This window comes from Equus caballus, chromosome 3 (genome assembly GCF_041296265.1).
Source record: "Equus caballus isolate H_3958 breed thoroughbred chromosome 3, TB-T2T, whole genome shotgun sequence".
NCBI classification, from domain to species: domain Eukaryota; kingdom Metazoa; phylum Chordata; class Mammalia; order Perissodactyla; family Equidae; genus Equus; species Equus caballus.
In genome coordinates, this window is record NC_091686.1 from 195913 (window position 1) to 212965 (window position 17053).

Below are 17053 nucleotides of genomic sequence, written 5' to 3' on the forward strand. Positions count from 1 at the left end.
GTGTCCTTGTCAGGCTTTGGTATCAGCGTGATGTTGGCCTCATAGAATGTGTTAGGAAGTGTTCCATCCTCCCTACTTTTTTGGAATAGCTTGAAAAGGATAGGTATTAAATCTTCTCTGAAAGTTTGGTAGGATTCCCCAGGAAAGCTGTCTGGTCCTGGGGTTTTATTCTTTGGGATGCTTTTGATTGCTGTTTCAATCTGTTTCCTTGTGATTGGTCTGTTCAAATTGTCTGCTTCTTCTTGACTAAGCTTTGGGATGCTGTAGGAGTCCAAGAATTTATCCATTCACTCTAGGTTGTCCATTTTGCTGGCATATAGTTTTTCGTAGTATTCTCTTATAATCCGTTGTGTTTCTGCGGAGTCTGTTGTTATTTCTCCTCTTTCATTTCTAATTTTGTTTATTTGAGCTTTCTCCCTTTTTTTCTTTATAAATCTGGCTAGGGGTTTATCAATTTTATTTATCTTCTCAAAGAACCAGCTCTTTCTTTCATTGATCCTTTCTACTGCCTTTTTTGTTTCAATAGCATTTATTTCTGCTCTGATTTTTATTATTTCTCTCCTTCTGCTGACTTTGGACTTTGTTCTTCTTTCTCTAATTCAGTTAGGTGTAGTTTAAGATTGCTTATTTGGGATTTTTCCTGTTTGTTAAGATGTGCCTGTATTGCGATGAATTTTCCTCTTAATACAGCTTTTGCTGTATCCCATATGAGTTGGTATGGCATGTTATCATTTTCATTTGTCTCCAGGTACTTTTTGATTTCTTCTTTAATTTCTTCAATGATCCATTGCTTGTTCAATAGCATATTGTTTAGTCTCCACATCTTTGTGCCTTTCTCAGCTTTTTTCTTGTAATTAATTTCTAGCCTTATAGCACTATGATCTGAGAAGATGCTTGCTATTATTTCAATTTTTTTAAATTTGTAGAGGCTTGCCTTGTTTCCAAACATATGGTCTATCCTTGAGAATGTTCTATGCATGCTTGAGAAGAACGTGTAGTCTGCTGTTTTTGGGTGAAGTGTTCTATATGAGTCTATTAAGTCCAACTGTTTTAGCTTTTTGTTTAGCTCCACTGTTTCCTTGTTGATTTTCTGTCTGGATGATCTGTCCATTGATGTGAGTGGGGTGTCGAGGTCCCCTACTATTATTGTGTTATTTTTGATATCTTCTTTTAGGTTTGTTAATAGTTGCTTTATGAACTTTGGTGCTTCTGTGTTGGGTGCATAGACATTTATAAGTGTTATTTCTTCTTGATGAAGTGTCCGTTTGATCATTATGTATTGGCCCTCTACGTGTCTCTTTACCTGCCTCATCTTGAAATCTGTTTTGTCTGATATATATTGTGACACCTGCTTTCTTTCGTTTGCTATTAGCTTGGAATATTGACTTCCACCCCTTCACTCTGAGCCTGTGTTTGTCCTTGGAGCTGAGGTGTGTTTACTGGAGGCAACAAATTGGTGGATCTTGGTCTTTAATCCATTTTGCCACTGTGTGTCTTTTTATTGGAGAGTTCAATCCGTTTACATTGAGGGTGAGTACTGATGCATGAGGGCTTAATGCTGTCCTTCTGTTGCTTGTTTTCGGGTTTTCCTGTGCTTCTTTTGTTTCTCGTCCTGTGTGTTTTAGCCTACCCATTGACTTCTGCAATTTCTTATGCTGGGTTTCTTAGATTTTTCCTTATTTATGTTTTGTGTCTCTGTTCTGTTTTTTACTTTAGTGGCTATCCTGAAGTTTGTATTCAGAATCTCGTGTATAACACAGTCCATTTTCTGGTGGTCTCTTACTTCCTTAGCCTAAACTGATTCAGTCCCTTTCCTCCTCCCCTCCTAAATTGTTATTCTCATCTTTTATTCCAACTTGTGTTGTGAGTTTGTGGTTAGAGTGATAAGATTGTCTTTGCTTTGGTGATTTCCTTCCCTTTATCCTAATGCTATAGTTGAATATTTGCTATCCTATTCCGATTCTATCTATTTGTCTCCCTACTGTGTGTTTTGTGACCCTTTTCTCCCTTTTTTTCTTTTTTCAGGTATGAGAGCCTTCTTGAGGATTTCTTGTTGTGGAGGACTTTTGGTTACAAAGTCCCTCAGCTTTTGTTTGTCTGGAAAGGATTTAATTTCTCCCTCATATCAGAAGGATATTTTTGCTGGATAGAGTATCCTTGGCTGAAGATTTTTATCCCTTAAAGTTTTGAATATGGCACTCCAATCTCTCCTAGCTTGTAAGGTTTCTGTAGAGAAATCCACTGAAAGCCTGATAGGGGTTCCTTTGTAGGTTATTTTCTTCTGCCTTGCTGCCCTGAGTATTGTTTCTTTGTCATTCACTTTTGCCATTTTTACTACTATATGCCTTGCAGTAGGTCTTTTTACATTGACAAATCTAGGAGATCTGAAAGCTTCCACACACATTTCTCTCTTAATCCCTAGATTTTGGAAGTTCTCTTCTATCATTTCGTTGAGCACACTTTCTGCTCCATTTTCCTTTTCCACACCCTCAGGAATTCCGATGATTCTTAAGTTACATCTTCTCATTGAGTCAGCTATTTCTTGGAGATTTTCTTCAGTTTTTAAAATTCTTAGTTCTCTTTCTTCCTCTGTCTGGAGCCATTCAGCCTGTCTATCTTCGATTATGCTAATTTGCTCCTCTATGGTGTCTACACGTGCATTCAGGGAATCCGTATTCTGTTTTATCGGATTCATTGTATTTTTCATCTCTAGTATTTCTGATTGATTCTTCTTTATAGTTTCAATCTCTTTTGTGACATAACTCCAGATCTCGTTGACTTGTTTCTCTATATTTCCCTTTACCTCATTGAATATTTTGAGGAGAGCTATTTTGAACTCATCTTCACTTAGTTTACCTATTTTCAAGTCCTCAGGACCTACTTCTGTGTTTTTATTGTTTTCCTTCTGGTCTAGAGCTTTTAGAAATTGCAGGATGGTAGAGGAGCAGTTTTTGCACATGATGCTATTATTCTGTTGCAGTTACAGCCTATCGCCACTAGATGGGGTTCGAGAGCCATGTGTTCTGAGCCCTCCACCATCAGCTGCGATGGCAGTGCGCAGCATGGGTTGGGGGAGGAGGGACACTTTCTCTTGTCCACCGACCTGGATTCAGATCAGCTCTTGCTCTCTGGTTTCCTGGGGCCCCAGCTTGATGGGGTCGCCCACACGAAAGCTTTCCCCCATTAGAGGGTTTCTGCTGCACTGGCAGTGGGAGTCCTGGATGATCCCCAGAAGCGCGGCCCCTCCCCCGCTCCTTCCCTCACCAGCAGCAGTGATCCCAGTCTCTAGGGGCAGGAGCAAAGTTCTCTCTTACCCTGTTCCAGCTCCTGCAAGGGCGGCTCCATCCTCTCCACCCTCCATCATTTGGCTGCTGTGGGTCTCTGACGATTTCTGTTATTAGGATTTTTTTTTTTTTTTTTTTGGTTGGAAAGCAGTTGCTCTTTTTGGTTGTAATTTGGAGGGGAGAGAGTCCCGGGTGAGCTCACGCTGCCATGTTGCTGACATCCTATATTTGTCTTATATCTTGCAAACTTGCTGAATTCATTTATTAATTCTAATAGTTTCCCCCCATACTCCTTAGGATTTTCTATATATAAGATCATGTCATCTATGAATGGAAAGACTTTTACTTCTTCCTTTCCAATCTGGGTGTCTTTTATTTTTTTTCTTGCCTAATTGCCCTGGTTAGAACCTCAAGTACAACGTTTAATAGCAAAAGTGGCAAGAGCAGACATCCTTGTCTTGTTCCTGATCTTAAGGGGAAAACATTCAACCTTTTACTGTGAACTATTAGGTTAACTGTTGATTTTTCATAGATGGCCTTTATCAGGTCGAAGAAGTTCTCTTCGATACCTAGTAACAAAATGGACAATAGTGTTTTCATCATGAAAAGTTTTTCAATTTTGTTAAAGGCTTTTCCTGCATCTGTTGAAATGATCATGTGATTTTGTCCTTTATTTTTTCAATACGGCAGATTACATTGATTGATTTTCATATGTTAAACCAACCTTGCATTCTTGGGATGAATCCCACTGTGTGATGTGTATAATCCTTTTTGGATGTTTCTAAATTCAGTTTGTTAATATTTAATTGAGAACTTTTGCATCTATATTCATAAGGGATATTGATGGTTTTCTGGTGATGGCTTTGTCTGGCTTTGGTATCAGGACAAGACCAACCTCATAAAACGATTTGGAAAGTACCTCTTTCTCTTCTACTTTTTAGAAGGGTTTGTGAAGGATTAGTGTGAATTCTTTAAACATTTGGTAGAATTCACCAATGAAGCCATATGGGCCTACTCTTCTTTGTGGGTAGTTTTTGATACTTATTCCAATGCTTTACTTGTTATACATCTATTCAGATTTTCTATTTCTTCTTGAGTCAGTTTTCAGCAGTTTGTGTCTTTTTAGAAATTTTTCCATTTTATCTAGGTTATCTAAATTGTTGGCACACAATTTTTCATAGTATTCCCTTATAATCTTTGTTTAATTCTGTAAGGCTGGTAGTGATGTTCCCTCTTTCAGTCCTGATTTTAGTAATTTGAGTCTTTTTTTTCTCTTGTTCAATATAGCTAAAGATTTGACAATTTATTGATCTTTTCAAAGAACCAACTTTTGGTTTCATTGATTTTTCTCTGTCTTTCTGTTCTCTCTTTTGTTTACTTCTGCTCTACTCTTTGTTATTTCCTTCTGGTTGCTTTGAGTTTAACTTGCTCTTCTTTTTTAGTTTATTAAAGTGGAGTATTAGATTATTGATTTAAGATCTTTCTTCTTTTTCAATATAAAGTTTTGCAGCTACAAATTTCATTCCTGGTTTAGATATATCCTATAACTTTCGGTACGTTAGATTCTCATTTTCATTCATCTCAAAGTATTTTCAAAAACTTAATCTTAATATTTTATTTAACTGAATATATCCAAAATATTATCATGTCAATAGGTTATCAATATAAAAAATACTGATGAGATATTTTCCATTCTTTTTTCATAAGTGTCTGAATTTCAGTGTGTATTTCACATCTCCAGCACATCTCAATCCGGACACTAAATTTTCATCAGAAATATTGTAGATGTATTTAGAATTCATGAATTATTTATGTTTAGATTTCATGAAATTTATAATTTAAAAGTCAATTCACATATTAAAGTTGTTCTAACTATACTTAAAAGTTTTCCAATTAATTTAAAATACAATTCCTCAGTGATACTAGCCACATTTCAAGTACTTAGTAGCCACAAGTGGCTAGTGGCTACTGTGTTTAACAACACAACTCTGGAGCAATTTCTGCATATTTGAATTCACACAGCCTCCCTAGGAGATGGGTGTTATAATTCCCCATTTTGCAATTGATGAGCTTATGCAAGATCAATCAATAAGATCAAGCAACTTATGCAAGATCTCACATCCAGGAAGGGGCTGAACTAACACCGGCTCTGCTTCAGACTGAGAAATGGACCTTGGCAATGACTGCCTCCTGTTGCAGGGTTACAGGAGTTGCCCCAAAGGCTGTTTCTTGACCCGGAACCACAGAGCAGAATTCCAGGCTTCCCCTAACTGCTCAACTTACAAGCAACCGGTCCAGAAGCCCTGGTATTAGCTCTAGTGAGCAGGGGAAGCTTGAGGCCAATTCCCCATCATCTCTACCATTTCTCTGACTACCTCAACTTTATCATCTGATATCAATCAGGAAAGATGGTCAGAAGGAGCAATGTGTACACACATAGGTCCAGCCAACCTACTTCCCATCTTCTGTGAGGAGCCACTGAAATTCTTGAAAGGGGTTACGGACATACCCTCCTGTTGTCCCAGCAGAGTAGAAAAATCACAGAAACAGCTGCGATGCAAAACAATACCACAATGAAGTGTCACCTCACATTTGTTAGAATGGCTATCATCAAAAAGATAAGAGATAACAAGTGCTGACATGGATGTGGAAAAAATGGAACCTTGTGCACTGTTGGTGGAAATGTAAATTGGTGCAGCCACTATGGAAAACTATAGAAGTTCCTCAAAAAATTAAAAATAGAACTACCATATGATCCACCAATTCCAGTCTGGGTATATATCTGAAGGAAATCAATTCACTATCTTGAAGAGATATCTGCACTCTCATGTTCAATACACCTTTATTTGCAATAGCCAAGACATGGAAACCATCTAAGTGTTCATCGATGGACGAATGGATAAAGAAAATGTGGTATTTATATACAATGGAATATTATTCAGCCATAAAAAATAAGGAAATCCTGCCATTTGCAACAACAAGGATGGACCTTGAGGAAGTTATTCTAAGTGAAATAAGTCCGGTGGAGAAAGACACTTACTATGTGATCTCAGTCATATGTGGAATCTGAAAAAACAGAACTCATAGAAACAGAGAACAAATTGTTGGTTGTCAGAAAGAGGGAAATGGGTGAAGGAGGTCAAAAGGTACAAACTTTCAGTCATAAAACAGATAAGTTCTGGGGATGTAATGTACAACATGGTGACTATAGTTAACAACACTGTATTGTATATGTGAAAGTTGCTAAGACAGAGATCTGAAAAGTTCTCATCACAAGAAAAAAAACTAACCATGTGAGGTGATGTATATTAATTAAACTTACTGTGATAATCACTTTGCAATATACATATATCGTTACGTTGTACACCTTAAACTAATAGAATGTTATATGTCAACTATATCTCACTAAAACTGGGAAAAAAATTTTAAAACATAACCAAAATAGACAAATCTATAGCTAGACTTACCAAGAACAAAAGAGAGAGGACTCAAATGCTATTAGAAACAAAAGAGGAGACGTTCCAACTGATAGCACATGAACACAAAGGATCATAACAGACTACTGCGAACAATTGTATGCCAACAAATTGGACAACCGAGAAGAAATGGATGAATTCCTAGAAACATACAACTTGCCCAGACTGAATAATGAAGAAATAGAAAATCTGAACAGACCAATTACTAATAAGGAGATTGAATCAGTAATCAAAAATCTCCCAAAAAACAGGGGCTGGCCCCGTGGCCGAGTGTTTAAGTTCGCACGCTCCGCTGCAGGCAGCCCAGTGTTTCGTTGGTTCAAATCCTGGGTGCGGACATGGCACTGCTCGTCAGACCACGCTGAGGCAGCGTCCCACATGCCACAACCAGAAGGACCCACAACGAAGAATAGACAACTACGTACTGGGGGGCTTTGGGGAGAAAAAGGAAAAAATAAAAATCTTTAAAAAAAAAAAAAAAACTCCCAAAAAACAAAAGTCTAGGACCAGGTGATTTCACTGGTGAATTGTACCAAACATTTAAAGAAAAATTAATACCAATCCTTCTCAAACTCTTCCAAAAAATAAGAAGTGAGAATACCTCCAAACTCATTTTACAAGGCCAGCATTACTCTAATACCAAAACCAGACAAGGACATTACAAGAAAAGAAAATTACAAGTCAATATCCCTGACAAATCTATATGCAAAAATCCTCAACAAAATATTAGCAAACCAAATTCAACAATACATAAAACGATCATACACCATGATCCAGTGGGATTTATTCCAGGGATGCAAAGATGGTTCAACATATGCAAATAAATCAATGTGATACACTACATTAACAAAATGAAGAATAAAAATCATATGATCATCTCAATAGATGCAGAAAAAGCACTCAACAAAAGCCAACATGCATTTCATGATAAAAAAAAAAACCCCTCAATAAACTGGGTCTGGAGGGAACATACCTCAACATAATAAGGCGCATGGATGACAAGCCCACAGATAACACACTCAGCAGTGAAGAGCTGGAAGCTTATCCTCTAAGATCAGGACCAAGGATGCCCACTCTCACCACTTTTATTCAACATAGTATCGAAAGTCCTAGCCAGAGCAATTAAGCAAGAAAAAGAATCTAAATTGGAAAGGAAGAAGTAAAACTGTCACTATTTGCAGACGACATGATATAATATATAGAAAACTTTAAAGACCCCACCAAAAAACTGTTAGAACTTATAATCAAATTCAGTAAATTTTTAGGATACAAAAGCAATATACAAAAATCAGTTGCATTTCTATACACCAACAAGAAACAACAGAAAGAGAAATTAAGAAAACAATTTCCTTTACAATTGATCAAAAAGAATGAAATACTTAGGAATAAATTTAACCAAGTTGGTGAAAGGTTTGTACACCGAAAACTAAAAGAAATTAATGAAAGAAATTGAAGGAGATCTAAATAAATGGAAAGACATTCCGTGCTCATGGACTGGAAGAATTAACATCGTGAAAATGTCCACACTACCCAAAGCAATCTACAGATTCAAGGCAATCCCGATCAAAATTCCAGTGGCATTTTACACAGAAATAGAACAAACAATCCTAAAATTCGTATGGAACCACAGAAGACGGTGAACAGCCAAAGCAATTTTGAGAAAGAAGAACAAATCTGGAGGCATCCCACTTCCTGACTTCAAACTATATTATAAAGCTAGTAATCAAAACAATATGGTATTGGCATAAAAACAGACATGCAGATAAATGGAACATTATAGAGAGCCCAGAAATAAACCCATGTATTAAAAAAAAAAAGAAGAAACAGTTGTCACATATCAAGTGCTTACTTTGTGTCAAGTAGACAAAAGAAAGTGTCACACATTCATTCAGTGGAATATCACAGAGCCCTTAAAGGGAGTGAGAAAAGATGTGTACAATGTACAGTTAGCCCAAAAAGGCAAGTTTAAAAACAAGATGCACAGTACGGTCCCCTTTGTGTCCTGCTAAATTGCTGATGGAGAAGCCCACTCAGTAGAGATGGGGAGGGAAGAACTTTTCCTGTGTATTTTATACATTTCATATTGTCTATATTTCTTACCACAGTCATGTGTTCCTATTTTGGTTTGTTTTTCGTGTCTGTGTAAGGAAGATTGGTCCTGAGCTAACATCTGCTGTCAATCTTCCTTTATTTCATGTGGGACGCCCCCACAGTGTGGCTTGACGAGCGGTCTGCGCCTGGGATACCAAGCTGCAAACCCCCGGGCCGCCGAAGCAGAGTGCGCGAACTCAACCACTACACCACCAGGCCGGCCCCTATTTGAGTTTTTTAAAAACTAATCTTAAAGATATTTTTAAAGAAAAAAAGATCATTATATCATTTAATCTTGAAATAACACTTAAAGAGGTACAGTTATCCACATTTTACAGATGGAAGAACTGAGGCTCAGAGAAGCAGCACGACTTGCCTGCCCTCGACTCCAGAACTAGGAAGTGTCAGAAAGCCAGGATTGTCTGTCGCTAGAGCTCTCGAAGATGAGAGAGCAGCAGAGGCTCAGACATCCAGGGGCCCACCCGCCACATGCCCAGGGCAGAGCCTGACCTTGAGGTCCAGGTGCAGGATGTAGTGCTGGTGGAGGTAATGCACGCCCTCGCAGATCTGCTTGGTGAATAAGACCACATCCAGTTCAGTCAGGTGGTACTTCTCGTCTGTGATCCGGTCAAAGAGTTCACCCCCATCCACACTGCCAGGGCAAAGGGAAAGGAAGGCACTGGACTGAGCAAGGCTCTCAGAAGTCTTGTCCACTCTTATCGCCAGGGGCCAAAGGAGGCCAATCCAGGCGAGCCCAAGGGTGCACTGCCATCTAAGGTCTTACGGGGACTCTTGCTCTGGCCCATTCTCAGCTCAGTGTGGATGGTAAAAAGGGAGTAATGAGCCAAAGGGAAGACTGGGATTGTCTTCAGTGCTGATAAGCCAAGCTCACTCTGGGTACTCTAGGCCAAGGCTGTAAACTCAGTGGCCTACAGGAGCCACTTAGTACCTACAAGCAAGAACTCCAACGGGCAAATCAGACCAGATGTGAAACAAAAGTATTCTTAAACACACAGCCCATAGCCTGTCTTCTGTTTTTCTACTTTTGATGGAGAAATGAATGACAAACGTTTCACTCTCCTCAGCCCTACCAGAAGGAAAATAGCAACACAAGCACAAAAATAAATGTCCCCTGAGCCCTTGGCCTCAGTGTCAGGGGTAGTTGGGAGTGGTGGGGACTGGGGCAAATGGGAGACCGGTTGGCCTGTCTGTAACAGTCAGGCACTATGAGCTCCAGGACACTGTTTCCAGCTGGAAATGCAGGTCCAGTGTTACTAGATGTTTTATATTTTCAAGAGAGCCAGACATCTAGGTTTTAAAGTGAAATTTCCCAATTTCCAACTGTTTAATAAATCAAATTACTGAAAATTGTGTTGGCCAAACTAGCATACATCTGCAGGTCAAATTAGGTTCACTGGCCCCTGGTTTGTGACAAATGGTTTTGTCCTCCACGCTCCATATTGGAGGTCAAGCAGAGAAGGCGATGAGATTCCCTGGATGTCCCAGAGAGGGAAAGGAAAAGGAGAGTTCTGCCTCAGATCCCATCTCCAAGCCCCAGCCCTGAGCCCTGGCCCGCCTGCAGAGCCAGTGCCCCACCTCCCAAGAGACTCACTACTCCATGATGAGGGTAAAGCTATTCTTGCTCTCGAAGGCGTCATAGAGCTGGATCAGGTTCACATGGCTGAGCTGGTTCATGATGTTGATTTCATTCTTCACATCCTCCTTGTGGAGCCAGAGGGGAAAGAGTTTCCAAGAAATGGGTAGGAAGAGGAGCCAGCTGCGCCTCCCAAGACACATGCACACACCCACCCGCCCTGCGCCCTTGTTTCCTGCTCTCATACCGGGTCTCCTCAACTCACCACCAAACCCAGTCCTTACAACAGAAGGGACCTCAGTCCAACCCACTCATTTTGGAGATAGGAAACCTAAAGCCCAATAAGAAAACTGGAAAGTCCAGGAGGACCCTGTTGCCTAGGGTGTGAGGTGGCCTGTTGACCAGAGTGTGTGAGGCAGGAGAAGTGGTCGGGTTTCCTGCTTAGCATGAAGGGACCTGGGGCAATGTGGGGCCCAGGGCAGCCAAGAGGGAAGTAAAGCTGTCCTGAGCCTGGCCAGAGTCACCGGCTGGCCCAGAGTAGATGCCTCACCCGGTCCTTGGTGCTCTTCACTTTGATAATCTTGGCTGCCAGAGAGAGGCCCGTGGACTTCTCCGTGCACCTGTGGACCTGGCCAAACCGGCCCCTGCAGAGACACAATGACACAGCAGGCTGAGAGCCCAGAGGCTCACCCCGCACATGGCGGCCATCCTCATCCCATACCCTGGGCTTTCTGCTCCTACCTCTGCTCCACATACCACAGGGATGACCCTGCACCCAGAAGCAGCACAGTCATCACCCTCACACCACATGGAGTACCTGAAACCTAGAGAAGAGCTTCTTTACCCCACACCCAGTGGTCTATCCTGCACCCAGGGGACATCCCATACCACCTAGTCTGTCCTACATCCTAGAGGACATCCCTCTTACCCCAGCCAATGTTGACTCTGCTGCCACCTCCAGTATATGGTTGCCATGCCCACACTGTGCAGGCCCTCCTGCACCCTACACCATCTCACTCATCCCGTGTGGGCCCTCCTGCACCCTCACCATCTCATTTTCCCATGCGGCCCTCCTGCACTCTATGGGCTATTCTCTTCTTCCACTCTCCGTGAGCTATCCATTCACTCTCATGCTGTATGAGGTATCCCACTCCTGGCCTTGGCTCAATCACCCAGTTCCCGGGAAGCATCCAGCAGAATCCCCGCTGAGTCCTCCAGATGTCTCTGCCCCCACCCCTCCTGCTCTGCCCCTCATTAAGTCATGAGGCTCACTTACCCTCCCAAGACTTCATGCTGGCACACTGTGTAACCTGCTGAGGTCGAGGTCTCCTTGACACTCACCACCCGGTGTTCAAAAGGGGCTGGCGGGGCAGGACTGTCATCTGTTCAGGGGACAACAGCCTCTGAGCCTTCTTTGTGCAGCCTGCACCTTTCAGCCACCCATCCAAAACCCAGTTGGTTCAAGTGACAAGCTCTTCACCCTTCTCAAGGATCATCTCACTCAAGTCACCCATTTGACAGAGGAGAAAGCAAAGTCTCAGAGAGGTGAGGTGACTGGCCCAAGGTCACAGAGTGAGTCAGTGACAGACAGGATTCAAACCCAAGTCTGCCAGCACCTCCAGCAGTGCTCTTTGTAAGATGGAGACATTATGTCAAGTCAGGAACAGGTCTAAGGTGGATCAGCATGGCTTGCAGGAAACAGAGGCACACTCGAACAGGGCGATCGAGCAGAGTTCAGTGACAGGCCTAATTTTAAAGGCACAAGCAAGGCTATGGAGGCCAGCAAGGGTGGTGTGATGGGTAAACAGCTGGGGATACAAACATCCCCCCAGCCCCAGGTGTCCTGACAGGGCAGGAGAGCCCACGATGCAGCCCAGAGCGGGCCAGCGCCCAGGGCGCAGGGTGGGGCTAGGGGACAGTGGGTGTGGAGGGGAAATGCAGGACTCGGAAAGAGAAAACAGTTTAGGTTTTTTAAAGAAATCTTGTCCTTCAGAGGTGATATGAACCTAGGAATGTTACATGAAATAGAGTAAATGAATAAAACAGAATAGTGAATATGCACCAAACACAATGGTATAGACTGGTTTGTGTGTTAAGGGCTGGAAGACGCAGTGGCAGGATAGCAGTGGTTTGGGCTGACATTTATTCGGGGTTGTCACGGGGCCCTCAGAGCGTTCCACGGACAGCTCCGACACCTCCAAAACCACACACCTGGCGCAGTGGAAATACTGCTCTTTTCTCTTAGTTTGTCTTACTACAAGCAAATTTCTGCTCGCCAAAGTAGAATATTGAATTTGCTTTGCGAGCATGTCGCTCATCCTTTTTTGTGTCTGCACATTGTGGAGTCTGTTGTTTTTATTTTTTTCTGGGCCCACGGAAAGGTTGGGTGAGCCTGGATTCTGGGTGTGTCATGGAGATTCCACATCTAGAATTCCAGGCTGACATTTCCTTTGCCGCAAGGTAAACTGCCTTCTGTCCCAGCGGCTGTACAGCCACGACGTTTACACGCACAGTCCTGGGGCCAGTCAGGTCAGAGCCCGGCTCCACCAGCACTGACCCCGCGGCCGTGAGTGTGCTTCTTAACCTCTCCTCTGCTTCCATTCATCCCGCTCGCAGGCCCGTGGGGTAAACGTCGGCTGGGCACACAGGGAGTGAACATGGGCTTCATCACCAGCCCAAGTCTCAGGAAAGACTCTAAAGTCACAGCCTGCTCTCAGCTGTGTCTCAGGAATTAAAGGAGCCCGTGTCCACATTTGGATCAAGTCATACTAGGGGAGAAGAGGAAGCAGCTGGGGAAGTCAGTATGACAGGGCAACTGCGGAGCCCAGAAGTGGCAAAGGGACACCTGGATGACCTGCAGAACACACGGTCCTTCCTCAGGGACTTCCAGAAATCCTTGTGAAGGGAATCAGCAAAGGGTGGCCTTCCTACAGCCACACGGAATGAGGGTTCAGAGCAAGGCGGGTATGACCCTAAAGGCTAGAGGAGTTGAAGGCCTTTGGGTGACAAAAACACAAGGACCTCCCACCACAAATGGGACGGAAAGCAGGTCAGCAGCCTCACCATCCTTCCCCATCCTGTGGGACAGTCAGTTCACTGGGTGCAAATGGCTGATAGTGGGTTATGCACACCAGTCAATGGGTTTGCTTTCAAATAGGAGCCTTCTCTGTCTCAATCAGAATAATACCAAGAGCACCAGACTGGCAGGTGGCTTTCAGAAATCCACCCAGCTGAGCCCCACCAGGTTGCCTCCTCCCCTACTGCCAAGGCCAACCCAAGCTCGGCCTGCAGCATCTCCGTGCCTTGGGCTCCAGCCCCGGGATATACTGGCAGGCTGCTCTGAGTCTGGACTCCCCCAGACCCACATTATCCTCCCTGGAAGCTTCAGGGAGGCCTCTCAGGAGTAGGCCCTCCAAAACCACCACCTCAGGGCACACAGCAATGGCCTCACTTACCCAGAACCACGCGGCCAGCCTCGGCTCCCGGGGGTGTCCTCCTTCCAGCTTCGGCCCTGCCCACGCCCCCGGCCATGCAATCCCTCCTGGGCTCAGGATTTCCTGCTTCTGGGCCTTTGTCCTGCTGCAGGCCTGGGACCCCAGCGTCATCTCCCTTGTCCCTCCAGGCCCCGCTTGGTCCCATGGCAGGCTCGGCCCGAGGCCCCGGCTTCTCCTCAGCCTTCGCTCCCTCATCGCTGCTCCGCTTCCGCAGGAGCAACAACTTGCTGGCTCCTTTCGGGATCTGTTTTCCCAACTCAGTCCCAGGGGCCTGGGGGCAGCACCAGGGCCCAGGTGGGTCCTGCTCACCTGGATGGGCGGCTGCGGGCGCCTCCGCAGGGGGTGTGGGGCTGAGGTTGCCCCCTCGTGTCACAAGCAGCTCCCCAGGAGTATCCGTCTCCTGCACGTGGACGGAGACCCTGGTGCAGAGAGAAATATGGCTCTGAGGTTAAAAACAAACTCGGGAGTCTTGTGTTCAAGTGCCTGCTGCTGCTGCTCCCAACCATGACTGCTTGGCCTCAGTTTTCTTGTCTGTAAAACAGGCCCCTTAGGGTTGTTACAATAGCCAGAGTTAGCTTGTGGTTGGAACCCACAGACTGCAACCCCTGCCCCTCTGGGTCCGTGCCCACCTCTGCCCAGACAGGACACCAGGGGAGAGGCCAGCTTCAGTAACATACATGCCCTCATCTCTCAGGATTCCACTGCATGAGGGTTCAGGGAAGGCATGAAGCAACCTGTGGTGAACGAGGGTGGGCCCAGCCACCTCTGAGGCCCCTCGGAAACCAGCTTCTGCCCCAGGAGGATTGTCGCCTGCAGGCAGGAGGCCTGGGCTCTTCCAACCCTTCTGTTGGCCTCAGTTTCTCTTTCAGTTAAATGAAGAGAAGAGTGAACCAAGTCAACCATCACATTGGAAGCCCCAGGTCAGACGTATTTTATTAAAATCAGGCAATCGCTCATAAGAATCTGGACTTCCTGTTTCTCTTGAGCAAACATACTTGGCTGTGGCGGGCCTGCATGCCTGCATAGCTGAGGAGCAGCTCTCCACTTCCCCACAGGCCTCTCTGCTCCCTGGCAAGGCCGCTGGGCCCGCTTCATCCATTTTCATTCCGCAGACCCTGCAGCAATGGGACTTGGGACCCCAGCTGGAGGTCAGGAAGGCTCTCTGAGCCCTGACGTTCAGAGGGAACGACCCTGACCCTGGAAGCCACGACCCCCTGGGCCTCAGACTCTCCCTCTCAGAGTCTCCTCGACTCTGACTGCCGCTCACAACCCTAATGCCGGGGTCTATGTGTGTTGGGCCAGGGGTGAGGGGGTGACTGGCTGGTGTGGACTGAGTCTCAGGAGGGAGCCAGGCAGCCTCCATTCTGGTCTTAGCTCTGCCACCGGGTTGCTGGACCATTTTGAGCAAGTCTAGCCTCAGGTGCCTCTTCTGACAAATACGGATGTAACACCTCATAGATGTACTGAGAGTCAACTAAGAGAGGAAAGCACAAATGCAGGCGGGCTCCAAAAATGAGGCCTAAAATGGTGCAGCCACTGTGGAAAACAGTATGGCCAATCCTCAAAAATTTAAAAATAGAACTACCGTATGATCCAGCTATCCCACTGCTGGGATGTATCCAGAAGAACTGAAAGCAGGGTCTGAAAGAGAGATTTGTACACCATGTTCACAGCAGCATTACTCACAACAGCCAAATGTGGAAGCAATCCAAGCATCCATTGATGGATGAATGGATAGGCAAAATGTGGCATATACACACACTGAAATATTATTTAGCCTTAAAAAGGACGTTCTGACACATGCTACTACCTGGCTGAACCTCAAGGACATTATGTTAAGTGAAATAAGCCAGTCACAGACAGACTGATTCCACTTATATGAGGTACCTACAGTAGTCACACTCATAGAGACGGAAGGTGGAATGGGGGCTAGCAGGGTCTGGGGGGAGGGGAAAACGGGAGTCGTTTGATGGTTATAGAGTTTCAGATCCGCAAGATGAAAAGGTTCTGGAGGTCTGTGCCACAACATGAATATACTTAACGTTACTGAACTGTGCACTTAAACATGCTTAAGATGGTAAATTTTATATTATGTGTTTTTACCACAATAAAACAGAGTGAGGCCTTTCCCCAGCAGCTGAAGGCCAGGCCTCCTCTCTGAGCCACTGCAGGTCCCCTGAGGACAGTGCCTGTTCCTGAATGCGCCTGCCTCAACAGCTGGTTCACGGCCAAGCCTTGGGCGGGGGGCCTCAGAACCCCCCAACACGTGCCCTTCGGGAGTGAGAAGGGGTTAGTGATGACAGGGTAGGACGGCAAAGGGGGCATCCAAGCCTAGCTCAGGTCTCGTCTTCACTGAGGGACACGGGAAACCACAAGAAGCCAGTTGCTGGAAGGGTACCCGGGTGGTCGGGTGGCCAGCTGAGAAGGCTGACAGGCCCTGCTGTCCCCCTTGGTCTTCACACCTAGGGGCACGGGATGACCCAAAGGCACTGCTGTGCATTCCCCTGCAGCTGGGAGTGCCCAGGGCTGCCCCACCTCCCGCACAGCGCCCAGGGCAGGCATTGCTAATCAACGGCCCTACTCAGTCCACCAAGTCCAGTTATACCTCCGGATCCTCAACACAGGCGGCCACTGCCAGTCAGAGCCAATGTTTGAGCTCAAACCTGTTTTCCTCAAAACAGACCCTGTGCTAGCTGAGGAAGCGCAGGTAGTGATCTCCCCACTTCCTGAGCCCTGGGGCAGGGCTGGTGTGCCTGAAATTCAGCTCAGGCTAAAACTGACAGAGAGACCTTTCCGCCTCACACAGAGCCTTTTTGGGGCCCCTAGCGAGTTCATGGAAAGGTCACCCCCATCTCCCAATTCCACATTTAGAGCCCTGGCTGGCATCCAGGGTGCCTGCCAGGGATCCCTCCCTCTGGCTGGTTAGGTCTCCTGGCGGTTCCCATTTCCTTCCAGAACAAAGGCAGATAAAGGATCCAGGCTTCTCTGCCAGCTGCCGCAGCACACACAGACACCAGCTCCCCTCCCTGAGCCAGGCCTCAGGGGGCTCGGGAACAGGTCAGAACAGCCAGGCAGGTGCAGGAGGGCACCAGGTCCCTGTGAGAGAAGCCCAGG

The 17053-nt window shown here is 45.3% G+C and overlaps 1 protein-coding gene across 9 annotated transcripts in view; it reads right to left on the reverse strand.

Moving 5' to 3' along the window:
• The window catches only part of MYLK3 (myosin light chain kinase 3), a 76060-nt gene that overhangs the window by 22349 nt on the left and 36658 nt on the right, over window positions 1-17053 (reverse strand). For 8 of the 9 annotated variants that reach the window (XM_070262880.1, XM_014738321.3, XM_014738322.3 and 5 more), the window contains exons 4-8: window positions 13901-14358; window positions 11722-11827; window positions 10996-11089; window positions 10464-10573; window positions 9362-9503 (exon numbers count right to left, since the gene is read on the reverse strand). In XM_070262880.1, coding sequence (XP_070118981.1) covers window positions 9362-9503; window positions 10464-10573; window positions 10996-11089; window positions 11722-11827; window positions 13901-14358 — 910 coding nt within the window. The remainder of the gene's footprint in view (window positions 1-9361; window positions 9504-10463; window positions 10574-10995; window positions 11090-11721; window positions 11828-13900; window positions 14359-17053) is intronic. The other variant, XM_014738317.3, reaches the window with a different exon arrangement.